Raw genomic sequence first — 15,731 nt, 5'->3', positions numbered from 1 at the left:
GCATGAAAATGTTTTCTTGCATATTGTTATAAATACCTAGTTCATAGCTCATAGTAATATTTTAGAGGTGAATTTTAGTTCTAGAAAGATTAAAGTTTAGCTGTAGAAAATATGATGAATACAATTAAAGCAGCTGGAAGATAATTATACTTAAAAGTTTGGGGCCATATTGACTTAAGGGGTTAACAGCTATAAAGGTAAGATTATAAAACAGGAGGTGGGCTAACTTAGCTGGAGAATTGGAGATGAGGTGTCCACGCTGCTTGCAAAGAAATGCAGTCCAGAGAGTTGTTTTGGGAGTTAAAACTACAATTAATTTAAAAGATTCAATGAGCCCTGGAAGGCTACATCGTCGTGGAGTGTAAGAAAGTTCTAGGGTTTCAATTTAACTGTGTGTTTGCTAGGGGAGTGAGTGTTTTGCAGCAGGGGAAAAGGCCATATTGAACAGGTACTGCTGTTAGCAGGTTCTAGGCAGCAAAAGTGCAGCTGTTAGTTGGCTCTGCGTAGTTGAGGCTCAGAAGTCCCAAGAGCTGTTTAACAGCTCTGTGCAGTTAGGGTGCAGGAGAAGTCCTGAGGAGCTGAGAAGGCATCAGAAGGACAGTGGCTTCATGCTGAAAAGTATTAGGACTCCAAATAAACTCAGGGCCATTTATAGCTTGGTGTAGGCTTGGTGAAATCCAGGGGCAATGCCAGCCCAGTGAAGCTAGCCAGTAGTCGAGGGCAGACTGGGAAATCCAGGAGAGTGCAGTCTCAGGAGATGAGATTGAAACCCTAGGAGGTGCACAGTTACTGAGGCAGTCTAAATTGGAGTGCATAAATCATTGAAGGTGACAGGACAGGTAGAGAGAACAGTTATTAAAGCAGGCAGCATCCAAAGCTTTATTAATAAGGGTATAAAATACAAGAGCAAGATTATGTTGAACTTGTATAAGAGACAAGTTTGGCCTCAGCTGGAATATTGCATCTAGTTCTGGGCACCAGACTTTAGGAAAGACATGAAGCCATTGGAAGTGTGCAGAAAAGAATCACTCCCAGGGATGAGGAACTTCGGTCATGAAGATAGACTGGAGAAGTTAGGACTATTTTCCTTGGAGAAAAGAACACAGAGGACATATAATAGAGGTATTCAAAATCATGAGGGGTCTGGATAGAGTACATAGGGAGAAACTGTTCCCAATTATGAAAGTTATCGAAAACGAGAGGGCACAGATTTGAAGTAATTGGCAAAAAAAGCAAAAGTGATATTATGATCCTAGACCAGACCCCAGGTTTTGGTAAGATCCGGTAAGGGATAGGAACCAATAACATGTTGATTAATGTAGAGAAAATTAGAGATTCAAGATGCTTGCTACCACAAGATTCCACAGGTTTTGAACAAACAGAAATAAACCATGTCTAGCAGTGCCTTTCTTCTTTGACCGGAAACATCCTGTCGAAAATTTTCCAGAACACACTTTAGGATCCTTTGCTGCCCTTTACACTATTACTATCCCAGTCTATATTCAGAAAATCGAGTCTCCCATTATAAATACTGTATAGTTCTTGAAACACACTAATTTCCTTGCAAATTTATTCCTCTACATCTTTCCCACAAGTTGGTGACTTATAGATTACAATGAGCAATGTAACTCTAGCCAAATCGATTCCATCCTTGACCACTCTGGGGCATCCTCTTTTGCCAGCACAGCACTGCTCTCCTTAATTAATACCACCACCCAGGCTCCTTCCCTTCTTTTCCTATCCTTCCTGAACACCTTGTAGCCAGGAATATTTAACACCCAATCCTGCCCTTCGAGTCAGGTCTCCGCTTTGGTCAGAACATCATAGAACTTGGTGCACAGGGCACAATTTCAAAGATGATACCAAACTTGGAAGCAAATGTGAACTATGAGGAAGATAATGTAGAACTTCAAAAGGACATAGACAAGTTGGTGAAATGGGCAGACAGTTGGCAGATGAAATTTAATGCAGAGAAATATGAAGTCATTTGTTTTGGTAGGAAGAGCACAGAAAGACAATATAAAATAAAGGCTATAATTCTAAAGGGTGTGCAAGAGCAGAGAGATCTGGGTATTCTGTGCACCTTGGTATTCCTCTAATATTCCTCCTGATTCCCCGACCCCACCAAGTTAGTTTAAACCCTCCCCAATAGTGCTAGCAAAATGCCCCACAAGGGACTTGGACCCGGTTCTATTTAGGTGTAACCCTTTTGGCCTGTACAAGTCCTATCTCCACCAGAGCCAGTCCCAATGTTCCAAGAATCTAAAGGCCTCCCTCCTGCACCATCTTCCCAGGCAGGGATCCATCTGCTTTACCCCCTATTTCTATACTCACTTACGCATGGTACTGAGAGTAATTCGGAGGTTACCACTTTTGAAGTCCTGCTTGATCATTTTCTGCATAGCTCCCCAAATTAAGACTGCAGGACCACATCCCTCTTTCCGCTTATGTCCTTTATACCCATGTGGACCACGAGTGCTGGCTATACATCCTGCCCCCTCAGGATGCTCTGCAGCCACACAATGACATCCTTAACCCTGGCACCAGGAGGGTAATACACCATCCTGGATTCATGTCTGCATCTGCAGGAATGCCAATCAATTTCAATAACTATCAAAGCGCCTATCACTATTGCTCTTCCAGTCTTCCTTGTACCCCCCTGAGCAGCTGAACCACCAATGGTGCTGTGGATTTGGTTCTGGCTGCCATGCCCAGATGAACCATTACTCTCATCAGTATTCAGGATTGAATACTGGTTGCAGAATGGAATGCACTCACGGGACGCCTGTACCACCTGCCTGCTTCTACTCAACTGTCTGGTGGATGCCCATTCCCTCTCTCCCTATATACTCAAACTGTAGGGTGACCACATCTATAAACATGCTATCCACGAAACTCTCAACCTCAAGGGTGCACTGCAGTGACACTAGCTGCTGCTCAAGTTCCAAAACTCAAGAGCTCAAGCTGCTACAGTGACACTTCCTGCACAAATGGTTATCCAGGACACAGGCAGCATCCTGGAGTTCCCACATAGCACACGATGTACAATCTAGACGTTGGAGTAGCCCTGCCATTTCACAGAATCACAGTGCAGAAGAGGTCCTTCGGCCCATCGAGTCTGCACCAACATGTGAGAAACACCTGACCTACCTACCTAATCCCATTTACCAGCACTTGGCCCATAGCCTTGAATGTTATGACGTGCCAAGTGCTCATCCAGGTACTTTTAAAGGATGTGAGGCAACCTGGCTCCCACCACCCTCCCAGGCAGTGCACTCCAGGCTATCACCACCCTCTGGGTAAAAATGTTTTTCCACACATCCCCCCTAAACCTCCTGCCCCTCACCTTGAACTTATGTCCCCTTGTGACTGACCCTTCAACTAAGGGGAACAGTTGCTCCTTATCCACTCTGTCCATGCCCCTTATAATCTTGTACACCTCGATCAGGTCACTCCTAGTCTTCTCTGCTCCAACGAAAACAACCTAAGTCTATTCAACCTCTCTTCATAAATTAAATGTTTCATTCCAGGCAACATCCTGGAGGGTTTAAACTAACTTGGCAGGGGTGTGGGAATCTAGAGGAATATCAAGGTGCACAGAATACCCAGATCTCTCTGCTCTTGCACACCTTTTAGAATTATAGCCTTTATTTTATATTGTCTCTCTGTGCTCTTCCTACCAAAATGAATGATTTCATATTTCTCTGCATTAAATTTCACATGCCAACTGTCTCCTCTGCACCCCCCTCCGGTGCAATCACATCCTTCCTATAATGTGGTGACCAGAACTACACTCGGTACTTCAGCTGTGGCCTCACTAAGGTTCTATACAACTCCAACACGACCTCCCTACTTTTGTAATCTATGCCTCGATTGATAAAGGCAAGTGTCCCATATGCCTTTTCACCACCCCACTATCGTGCCCCTCCGCCTTCAGAGATCTATGGACACACACACCAAGGTCCCTTTGTTCCTCAGAACTTCCTAGTGCCATGCCATTCACTGAATACTTCCTTGTCAAATTACTCCTTCCAAAGTGTATCACCTCACACTTTTCAGGGTTAAATTCCATTTGCCACTTATCTGCCCATTTGACCATCCCGTCTATATCTTCCTGTAGCCCAAGACACTCAACTTCACTGTTAACCACCTGGCCAATCTTTGTGTCATCTGCAAACTTACTAATCCTAACCCCCATATAGTCATCTATGTCGTTTATATAAATGACAAATAAGAGGGAACCCTGCACAGATCCCTGTGGTACGCCACTGGACACTGGCTTCCAGTCACTAAAGCATCCTACTGTCACCACCCTCTGTCTCCTATAAGTAAGCGAATTTTGAATCCACCTTATCAAATTACCCTGCATCCCATGTGCATTTGCCTTCTTTATAAGTCTCCCACGTGGGACCTTGTCAAAGGCTTTGCTGAAATGCATATAAACTACATCAACTGCACTATCTTCATCTACACACCTGGTCACCTCCTCAAAAAATTCAATCAAATTTCTTAGGCATGACCTCCCTCCGATAATGCCATACTGACCATCGCTGATCAAACCTTGCCTCTCCAAGTGGAGATAGATACTCTCCTTCAGAAATTTCTCAAATAGTTTCCCTACCACTGACGTGAGACTCATTGGCCTGTAGTTCCCTGACTTATCTCTACAACCCTTCCTAAATAGCAGAACCACATTAGCTGTTCTCCAGCCCTCTGGCACCTCCCCCGTGGCCAGAGAAGAATTAAAAATATGGGTCAGAGCCTCTGTGATCTCCCCCCTGGACTTCCTCAGCAGTCTGGAACACAAATCATCCGCACCTGGACATTTGTCCACTTTTAAGCCTGCCAACACCTCCAATACCTTGTCACTCCCTATATCAATTTGCTTAAGAACCTCACAATCTCTCTCCCCGAGTTCAATACCTTCATCCTCATTCCCTTGAGTGAAGATGGACGTGAAGTATTCATTCAACACTCTAGCGATGTACTCTGGCTCCACCGATAGATTGCCCCCTTGGTACCTTATGTACCCTACTCTTTCCCTGGTTATCCTCTTCCCGTTGATACACTTATAGAATATCTTAGGATTTTCTCTACTTTTACCAGCCAGAGCTTTCTTATATCCTCTCTTTGCTCTCCTAATTGCTTTCTTAAGCTCCACCCTGCACTGTCTGTACTCCACTAATACCTCTGCTGATTTGCTTCCCTTTTTCTGTTAACAACCTTGCCACTTCTAATAAGTATTATTTCTGCAAATAAATCTTTATTGATACTAATAAACGTACTATTAATAAACCCTACCAATAGTAATAAATCTTACTAATACTGATAAACACTATTACTTAACACACCTTACTAGTAGTAATAAGCCTCACTTTAAAAAGGGTGATGGTAAGGGGCCAATATTTGTCTTTGTTCCTGGGCATGGTGGAATTAATTTAAAAAGAAACTGAATTACAATGAGGGATAGACTACGTAATCACTATCCATAATCTCTGTTGGAGAGATTGTAGGTGTGGATTTTTAAAGTTTTTTTGATCAACAGTATTAGGTTCAGTTATAATGCACTCTGTGGTTAACAATGTTGAAGACTCCCTAGACTCTCACAGATAAGCGTTCTGTTAGTTGTTGGCCCTGGAGACCCTTCAGCGCCTCAACTGTGATCTCAGAAAAGGGAAGAACACTGGGAAATAAAACTCGATGACATGCTTGCTTGTAGTCCTTCATGCATGTTGGTAACTAAATTTTGGGTCAGAGGTACACACAGGGAAAACATTGCTTGAGGGAGAACATACTTAATTATTGTTTAAATAAACATACTTAAGTATTGTTTAAATAAATTCAACTTCAATGCCTTTCTTTTGATCCAAACAGGGTCAAGAAAATGCCCATCTTTACATTTACTAGTCGTTTGGTAGTACAGAACTTGTACAGAACAGCAACAAGTGGGAAGCTAGCTGTGCTATGCAGTAACAACACAAGTGGTATTCACCACTAACAGGATGATGCTGTCAAGTCAAAAAGACATTCTGCCTATCACACAAATGAATAACGTGCTGTGATGCCATATGTCCCAAAGACTGGTGGATCATATCAAATAGCTTGTCCCAGCTGCTATTCACAACAGGCAGGGTACCCAACCAGCCCATGTTTGCAAAGCTCAAAACACAGTGTCCAACATTAGATGTGATTCCAAGGTTGGACAATATTTGCTAAATAATCCTCAGTGTGCTAAGAATTATGCTGACAACCAATCTAAGGTTGTTAGTTGGGCTTGTAGTGTGGTGCATTTGCATGTGCTGGAAGCTACATATATTAATACGCAGAGCCCTGTTCTTTGCAGACAGAAAGAACATGGACACACATTGTGTCTGTTTCAGCTAAACAAAATAAGTGACAGCCATTTGCTGACTCATTCCTCAGGACAATGCCTTGACCAATCAGGATCAAGCTGCTTGATTTAAATTTCAAACAATGCTTGGCAGTTAACTATCAGTCACCATCACTGGTACATTCTCCATGGCAACACCACTTGCCAACCAATCAGCACTCTCTTCACATACAGTATAAATTGTTGTATTCCCCTTATAACGGTATTCTTGAGTGTCCTGATGAGTGCAAGACAAAATGCTTAGACATGTCTCTTTTTTCAGCAATACATTTACTGTGAATTATTGGAGCAAAAATGAGTTACTAGTACTTAAGTCAGGGAGAAAAAAATGAGTAATGCTAATTAAATACAGATGCATCAAACCCCAGGGCTAGAAACAATACTCTGTTATTTGATGTTTTGTGATCAAATGGAGCTGCAGACCACATTAACAGTTAAGTAGTCTAACTCAAGCCAAGGCTATTTACAGCAAAACATTCAGGTAAGAAACCTCTTCCATTGCTCAGCTCCAATGAGTTTCCATAGTATTCCTGCATTTTTGTCTGAGAGGAAGAGCAGAGTTTAACAGTGGAATAAACTCAAAATACTATGGATGCTGCAAACCTGAATGAAAACAAGTGCTGAAAGGTTCTGAAGAGTCAAATTCAGCTTGAAACATTAATTCTGTTTTTCTCTCCACAGATGCTGCCTGTCCTGTTGATTATTTCCAGCACTTTGTTTTTATTATTTGCACAATAAGGCCTTTTCTTTAGGTATAAATATAGCTGCAACAAAGGCCTGCTACTGTAAAGCACAAGCATAGAATGAGGCCAAGTGGCCCATTGTGCCTGTGCCAGATCTTTGCTAGAGTTATCAATTACTTCAACTACTCTCTGCCCAATGCTCTGTAATTTTTTTCTCTTCAAGTATTTATCCAATTCTCTTTTGAACGTTACTATCGAATCTTCTTTCACCATCCTTGCAGGCAGTGCATTCCAAGCAATTCCATGGGGGAAAAAAATGTTTGCCCATATCACCGTTGGTTCTTTAGCCATACACCCAAATCTGTGTCCTCTTTCCACCAGCAACAGTTTCTCATTGATAAAATTTCTTCCACTCTTAAGGAGAATCAGCTTCAACCTCCCTCCACATAACTAAGTCCCTCATCCCAGGAACCATTCATGTAAACATTTCTGAGCTCTTTTCAAAGTCTTGATAGCCTTTTTAAAAGAGTGATGCCCAAAACTGAACATAATGCTCCAGCTGAGGCCGAACAAGTAATTTATAAAGGTTTAGCATAACTTGCTTGATCTTTTGTACTCTATTCCTCTCTGAAAAAAGCAAAGGGCCCCATACACTTTTTTTTGTTGAAAAAAGCAACCCTTTCAACTCATCCTGCAACTTCAAAGCTTTCTGCACTGCACTCCCAGCTGTCTCTGTTCCTGCACTACTTTAAAATATCATTTAGTTCATATTGTCGCTCTTCATTCTTCCTACCAAAATGCATCACGTCAAACTTCTGCGTAATTTCAATATTCAGGCTTGGACTGATATGTAGCAAATAACATTCTCGTCACAGAATTCTGAGGCGAGTAACACACCTGACTCCCCATCCACAAGACACAAATCAGGAGTGTAATGGAACATTCTACATTTGCCTGGATGAGTGCAGCACTGCAGCAACTCACCAAGGCTCCTTTGACAGCACTTTCCAAACTTGTGACCTCTACCACCAAGATGGACAAGAGCAGCAGATGCATGGGAACACCATCACCACCTGCAAATTCCAAGCCACATAACATCCTGATTTGGAACTATATTGCCTTTCCTTCATTGTTGCAGGATAAAAACCTGAAACTCCTTTCCAGCAGCAGTGTGGATAAACCTACATCACACAGACTGCAGCAGTTCAAGAAGGAGGCTAGTCACCTTTTCAAGGACAATTAGGGATGCATAACAAATGCTGGCCTTAGCAATGACACCCACATCCCATGAAAGAATAAAAAAATAATCCGCCACGTGTCTGCCCATTTCATAAGTCTACGTCCCTTTTAATAATAATAGAAACAAAAATAAAAACAAAAAACTGCGGATGCTGGAAATCCAAAACAAAAACAGAATTACCTGGAAAAACTCAGCAGGTCTGGCAGCATCGGCGGAGAAGAAAAGAGTTGACGTTTCGAGTCCTCATGACCCTTCATATAGATTTTTCTTTTCCCACCCATTTCCATTATTTTTAAATCTTTTATGCTCCCCCCACCCCCTTAATTCCCCAACCATCCATTCTTAATTAGCACATTCATTTAGATATATATCACCAACTTCAACACCTATGTGTTCTTTTGTTCTGTTGTCTGTGACATCTTTTGATGATCTGCTTCTATTACTGCTTGTTTGTCGCTACAACCACACCCCCCCTCCACTTCTCTCCGCCCCACCCAACCCCCCCCACGCCCCCCACACACACACACACACACACACCAAAAACCAGCTTATATTTCACCCCTTCCTTGGATTCACCTAGTTCTGTTGAAGGGTCATGAGGACTTGAAACGTCAACTCTATTCTTCTCTGCCGATGCTGCCAGACCTGCTGAGTTTTTCCAGGTAATTCTGTTTTTGTTTACGTCCTTTTTAAGTCTTTCCTAATTTTTTAACCACATTTCCAAGTAACATGATCAGTTTGCTTTTTTCTTTATTCTTTCATGAGACGTGGGTGTCGCTGGCAAGATCAGCACTTGTTGCCCATCCCTAATTGCTTGGAACTGAGTGGCTTGCTAGGCCGTTTCAGAGGTCATTTAAGAGTCAACCACATTATTGTGGATAAAAGGAAAATGCTGCAGATGCTGGAAATCTGAAATAAAAACAGAAAATGCTGGAAAAACCCAGGTCTGGCAACATCCGTGGAGAGAGAAACAGAGTTAATGTTTCAACTTTTCAGAGTCATAAAGAAGTCATACGGACTCGAAATGTTAACTGTTTCTCTCTCCACAGATGCTGCCAGACCTGCTGAGTTTTTCCAGAATTTTCTATTTTTATTTCATATTACTATGAATCTGGGGTCAGAGGCCAGGCTGGGTAAGGACGGCAGATCTTCTTCCCTGAAAGACAACTGAACCAGCTGGGTTTTTACAATTGATGATAATGGTCATGGTTAGCATGACTGAGACTAGCTTTATATTCCAGATTTATTAATTGAATTTAAATACTACAAACTGCTGTGGTGAGATTTGAACCCAGGTCCCCAGTACATTAACCTGGGCTTCTGGATTAATAGTCGAGTGATATTACCACTACACCATCTCTCCCAAGGTATTTTGTGGATCTTCATATGAAGAGGGTGAAGCTTAAAGGATTTATAAAAGCCAAAACTGTCCGATGCTTTTGGGTGAGTTATATCTTTAAGCATACTCTCAGCCTCTTTCTTTAAAACATTCACTCATCTCTTTTCATTGGTCTTGACGGGTCCTGCCAAACCTGCAACATCCGCCTTACTAACATCTGGGGGCTTGTGTCAAAATTGGGACATCTCTCCCACAGCCTAGTTAAGCAACAGTCTGATATAGTCATACTCATTGAATCAAACATTACAGATAATGTCCCAGGCGCCATCACCATCCCTAGGTACGTCCTGTCCTACTGGCAGGACAGACCCAGCTGAGGTGACCACACAGTGGTGTGTAGTTGGGATGGAGTTGGATGGTTCAAACATGGACAAAAGAGCTGAACTCTAGAGGGAAAGTGAGCGTGGCTGCTCTTGACATCAAGACAGCAGTTGACCAAGTATGGCATCAAAGAGCCCTAGCAAACCTGGATGGAGTCAATGGGAATGAGAGGGAAAGCTCTCTGCTGGTCGGAGTCATACCTAGCACAAACGAAGGCAGTTGTGGTTGTTGGAGGTCAATCATCTCAGTTCCAGTATATCACTGCAGGAGTGCCTCAGGGTAGTGTCCTGAGTCCAACCATTTTCTGCTGCTTTATCAATGTCCTTCTTTCCATCATAAGGTCAGAAGTGGAGATGTTCGCTAATGACTGCGCAATGCTCAGCACGATTCGTGACTCCTCAAATACTGAAGCAATCCATGTCCAAATGTAGCAAGGCCTGGACAAGATCCAGGCTTGGGCTCAAAAGTGGCAAGTAACATTCACGCCACATAAGTAGCTACAAGAGCACTGCAGCAAATATCTCACCTCCTGACTTCCCAAAGCCTGACCACCATCTACAAGGCACATATTGGGAACATGATGGAATATTCTCCACTTGCCTGGATGAGTACAGCTCCAACAACACCCAAGAAGCTCAACACCAAGGACAAAGCAGCCTGCTTGATTGGCACCACATCCACAAATATTCACTCCCTCCACCACCAACGCACAGTGACAGCAGTGTGTACCATTTACAAGATGCAATGTTCCTTAGGCAGCACCTTCCAAACCCACGACCGCAACCATCTAGAAGGACAAGGGCAGCAGACACATGGGAACACTACCACCTGGAAGTTTCCCTCTAAGTCATCCACCATTCTGACTTGGAAACATATCACTGTTCCTTTATCATCGCTGGGTCAAAATCCTGGAACTCCCTTCCTAACAGCACTGTGGGTGTACCTACACAGATGGATTGCAGCAGTTCAAGAAGGCAGCTCACCACCACCTTCTCATGGGCAATTAGGGATGGACAATAAATACTGGCCTTGCCAGTGATGCTCACATCCCATGAATGAATTTTTTTAAAAGCCTCTTTCTTTGACACAAAAACAACCTTCACTCATCTCTTCACTGGGTCTTGATTCAGTGGGCATTCAACATGTACACTCATTTACCTCATCACTGATTAAGAAATACAAAAAGGGATTCATTCCTGACCCATCAATCAAAATAATTCTCCAAATTAAAAGAATTTCCATGGGGTATGCCTTTTTCCCCCAACAGCATAAAGCTTTCAATTTGTACAAGAATGCTTATTGCACTGCGAGATTTGTTATCAGGTCAAACATTTCCTCTTAAGATAGCTACATAGTTTTGCTGAAGAAATGATGGTAACAGATAGGCTGCTGATGGATATTCTGTCTCTCAGTTACCATTATTCTTCCATCCTTTTCTGCTGTAGACATCGATTTCTGTTGGAGTTACACTATAGGTACCAAATACCCTTCACTCTTTTGAGTGAAAGCTATTCCCTTATATCAAGTTGAGACAGCAACTACTGACAAGTCATTCAACCATGAGGGGCAGACAGCAAAGTGCCCTCAACCTACACTCCACTCCTAGGTTTGAGATCAACTATTGCATTGTTTTTTTGTACATCAGGTTGAGATCAGCTAACTTAAACTTGGATTTGGACCTTTTGCTGTCCTTACTTACTGAACCAGAGGAAGCTTGTAATTCTTACTTTCATATTTGCCCTTTTGCCAGGTTTTGTTGCAGGCTTAATAGGGGTTATGAAAATATGTCACCATCTATCATGTTATGCTTATCACAGCGAAATACACGAGTGCCAAACAAAAAAAATTTTTACAAATAAATTCCTTGATTGTACAGTCCTGTCAGTTGGAGATCTGTTTAAGAAAGGGCCAACTAGGAATTGAGCAACAAATTAACATACTAAAGGATAACAAAACATGATCGGACCGTCAATTGAGCCTGTCAGCAGCAATCATGATGCAACTAAATATTATGACCCAAGAGTTCATTCTCAGTAGCAATCCTGTAATCTCCTTTAGCACAAAAGACCAAAAAGGTCTAAGCCAATTCAAGGGGGAGGGAATCTTAAATTTCTCTCCACCACAAAGGCAATCAAAACAGGTTCAGGAGAATAGAGACTGTGAGGTACATCACCAAAATCCTACCTACCTTTTGTACTCCATGATGTTAGCCACAGCTTGGAACTCATACAGCTCTTTTCTGAACTGATGCATTGAATCTGCACTCGCTAAATGATCTGCAACTTTTTCCAAGTTGATAACCCTCCCTTTGCATAGTGAAAAACTCCTGACAACCAACTTGGTCTTTGATTACCTTTTTTATATGCATGGTCCCTTGTTTCCCCAGCCTATCTTGTAAAATAATCTGCCTACATTAGGTACAGTTTTCTCGCTTCAATATTTTAAATGCTTCATAAATTCCCCTCTCTAGAGTAGAAACACCCGATCTCTAAGTTTTTTGTGATAACTATTGGGTTTTAAACTAGTGACTAATTTGAACCTTTTCCAGGGCTTCACATCCACCCTCTGAAGGGTTCAAAACTTTCCAAATCTGACTTAACTAGGGTCTTTTACAAAGACAATGATTGTATAATTTTTTTTTTTGCTATCACTCTACATGCTAGTATGCTATTTGCATTTTCTATATCCTGGTGGCACTGATCATGGAACTTCAGAAGCCTTAGAAAGGGCAATGGCCCAATATTGTAACACCTTTTATTGTAGGCAAGACCACAGAAATCTTCCAGGCCCGGTCAAACCTAGGAGATCATTGGCAAGTTACTGTGGCCACCTGAACAGCACATTTTTCCAAACTTGTACAGAACTTGTGTACCAACAAGCCAAAGTGTTGTTGTTTATTGCAAAGGGAATGGAATATAAAAGTTGGAATGTATAGCAAAAGTTCTACAGGGTGTTGGTGAGACCACATCAAGATTTTACTGTGTACTGTTTTGGTCTCCTTGTTTAAGGAATTTATAAGTTCAGAGAAGGTTCACTTGACTGATACCTGAGATGGTGGAGAGTTATCTTACAAGGAAAGGTTGGACAGGCTGGGCGTGAATCCATTAGAGTTTAAAAGATTGGAAGGTAATCTTAGTGAATCATATAAGATCCTGAGAGGACTTGACAGGGTGGATGCTGAAAGGATACTTCCTCTTACGGGAGAGAATAGAACTAGGGGACACTCCCATTGTAGTCAGTTCATCAATCCCTCTTTGTAAAACCCTGCCAGTCAGGCTCAGTAATGGAAGTGTCAGTATTATAGAATGGTTACAGCATGGGAGGCCATTTGGTCCATCGAGTCCACACTGGCTCTGCAAGAGATATACAGTTAGTTGGCCCCAGTCCCGTCATTTCCTCATAGCCCTGCAAATTTTTTCTCTTTGGATAATTGTCCAATTTCTGTTTGAAAGCGTTGATTGAATCTGCCTCCAACATGCTCGCAAGTATGTAATCACACTGCATTCAAAAAAAACCCTTTCTTCACATAGTCTTTGACTCTTTTGCCATTTGTCTAAATCTGTGCATTCTGGTTCTTGACCCCTCTGCCAACGGGAAAAATTTTCTCATCAACACTGTCCAGATCCTTCATGATTTTGAACATCTCTATCAAATCTCCGCTCGATCTTCTCTTCTCTAAGGAGAACAGCCCCAAATTCTCCAAACTATCGATGTAATTGAACACCCCCATCCTTGAAATCATTCATGTAAAATCTTTTCATCACCCTCTTTAATGCCTTCACATCCTTCCTAAATCGGGATGCCCAGAATTAGAAACAATACTTCAGTTGAGGCTGAACCAGGGTTATAAAGGTTCAAGATAACATTCCTTGCTTTTGTGCTCTATGCCTCTATTTTATAAAGGCAAGAATCCCATATGCTTTTTAACCATTTCTCAAACTACCCTGCCACGTTCAACAACTTGAGCACACATATACCTCAGGTCCATCTGCTCCTGTATCTACTTTAGAATTGTATCCTTTATTTTGTAATGTCTCTCCTTATTCTTCCTCCCAAAATGTATCACTTCACACTTTTCTGCATTAGGTTTCACCCATTCCACCAGTTTTCTATATCCTCTTGAAGTCTATCACTATCCTCTTCACGGTTTCACAGTACTTCCAAGGCTTGTGCAATATGCAAATTTTGAAATTATTTCTTGAACATTCAAATTTAGGTTGTTAATATAGATCAAGAAAAGCAGTGGTTCCAGTACTGACCACGGGGAACCCCATTGTATACCATTCTCCAGTTCAAAACGAAACATTCACCACTACTCTGTTTATCACTATTGTCTGTTTCTACTTGTATACAAAGCATTGTTGTGAAATTTAGGTCAATTTGTAACAGAGCAAGAATTACAGCTGCAATATGCATAAATGTTGCCCTCAAAAATAAACAATGGTCCTAGTGGAGTTGCAACTGCAAGTTTCTACAATTTTTTTAAAAAAAATAGGGGCTTAGATTTTGTAATGCTTATGACAGCATCATCATGTTACCTGTTACGCTGCTAACTATTTGCAGTTATGACAAGGTTTGAATTGTTAGCAGTGTTGTCACACAAAGGCTTAACACATGTACCAAATTACTTTCTCCACTATTATAACTGAACTGTTAATCCATTTACAACAAACATGTTAAGCATTTTCACTAACATTGTCATCTCCACGCTGCTTCTTACAATACTGTATCACCTAGGCATGTTTCTTTTCTAGAACACTAGCAGAAAATGCAGTCACTGATCAGGGTTGGCTTTTGAAAATACATCAATCAAAAATTGTTAAAATTATGAAGGGTACAATGTGAAATGCAAATACTTTGAGGCATTAATGCAATCTTATGTAGACTAGAGCAAATGATCGGCCCATACGTCACCCACACTTGAAAATGTTATTGCTTTGTCCATTTTTTTTTTTTAACTATTCCACACTTTAGCCCAATTCAACCCAACAATGAAGTAACACGACACCCGACTTTATATCATAAAAATCTAGGATAAATTAAGATGTAACAGAATACAACATGTTGAATGCAAGTGCAAGGCTAATTTATTCCTGGTGCCCTGATACACCTATGCTACTGTTGCATACTCTGTTGATTGCAATTCAGGGATAAATGTTTCACTGTTTTGCTACTTGCTTTTGCCTATGCTTTAGATATTTCTCCCTGTTGTTTTAGATCCTTTAATAATGAGTCCTGAACTCATTGCTCCACAGGAAAGACTGAGATTTGTACTATATCTGCAGTCTCAAGGAGTGATTTTAACTTTCGCCAATAATATGAAATTTGACATTGATTGGCCACCATATCTTCCTTTACATGAAGTCAATGAGAAAGAAATTCGGGCAAGGGGCATCTGATCTGATATCATCTGTCTTACACCATCTGGAACAATTAACATTGCCCCCTCACTCTTTGTAACCAACATCATTGCTCATAGAATAATTACTTGCATATTTGCAGGTGATTTTATTGTACAACTTGCCTCTCTCCGTTGAACTCGTCTAGTTTCACTTCTCCCTGGCCGTGAATCACCGTGAGTGCTCTCATCAGCCTCCATTTGATCAGCATCCAGCTCCAGAGCTTCAAATTTCTCTATTACAGTGGAGCGCCTGCAAGATCAGATTTTTTAAAAATTAAGCTCCACTCTGAAAACAT

At 41.5% G+C, this 15,731-nt stretch overlaps 1 protein-coding gene across 4 annotated transcripts in view; it reads right to left on the bottom strand.

The window, feature by feature from the left end:
- The window catches only part of LOC121293611 (myosin phosphatase Rho interacting protein), a 415,475-nt gene that overhangs the window by 119,943 nt on the left and 279,801 nt on the right, over positions 1 to 15,731 (bottom strand). For all 4 annotated transcript variants that reach the window (XM_041216721.1, XM_041216719.1, XM_041216723.1 and 1 more), the window contains exon 8: positions 15,559 to 15,685. In XM_041216721.1, the coding sequence (XP_041072655.1) occupies positions 15,559 to 15,685 (127 nt within the window). The remainder of the gene's footprint in view (positions 1 to 15,558; positions 15,686 to 15,731) is intronic.

This window comes from Carcharodon carcharias, chromosome 22 (assembly GCF_017639515.1).
Source record: "Carcharodon carcharias isolate sCarCar2 chromosome 22, sCarCar2.pri, whole genome shotgun sequence".
NCBI lineage: Eukaryota > Metazoa > Chordata > Chondrichthyes > Lamniformes > Lamnidae > Carcharodon > Carcharodon carcharias.
This window is presented reverse-complemented; position numbering and strand designations above follow the sequence as displayed.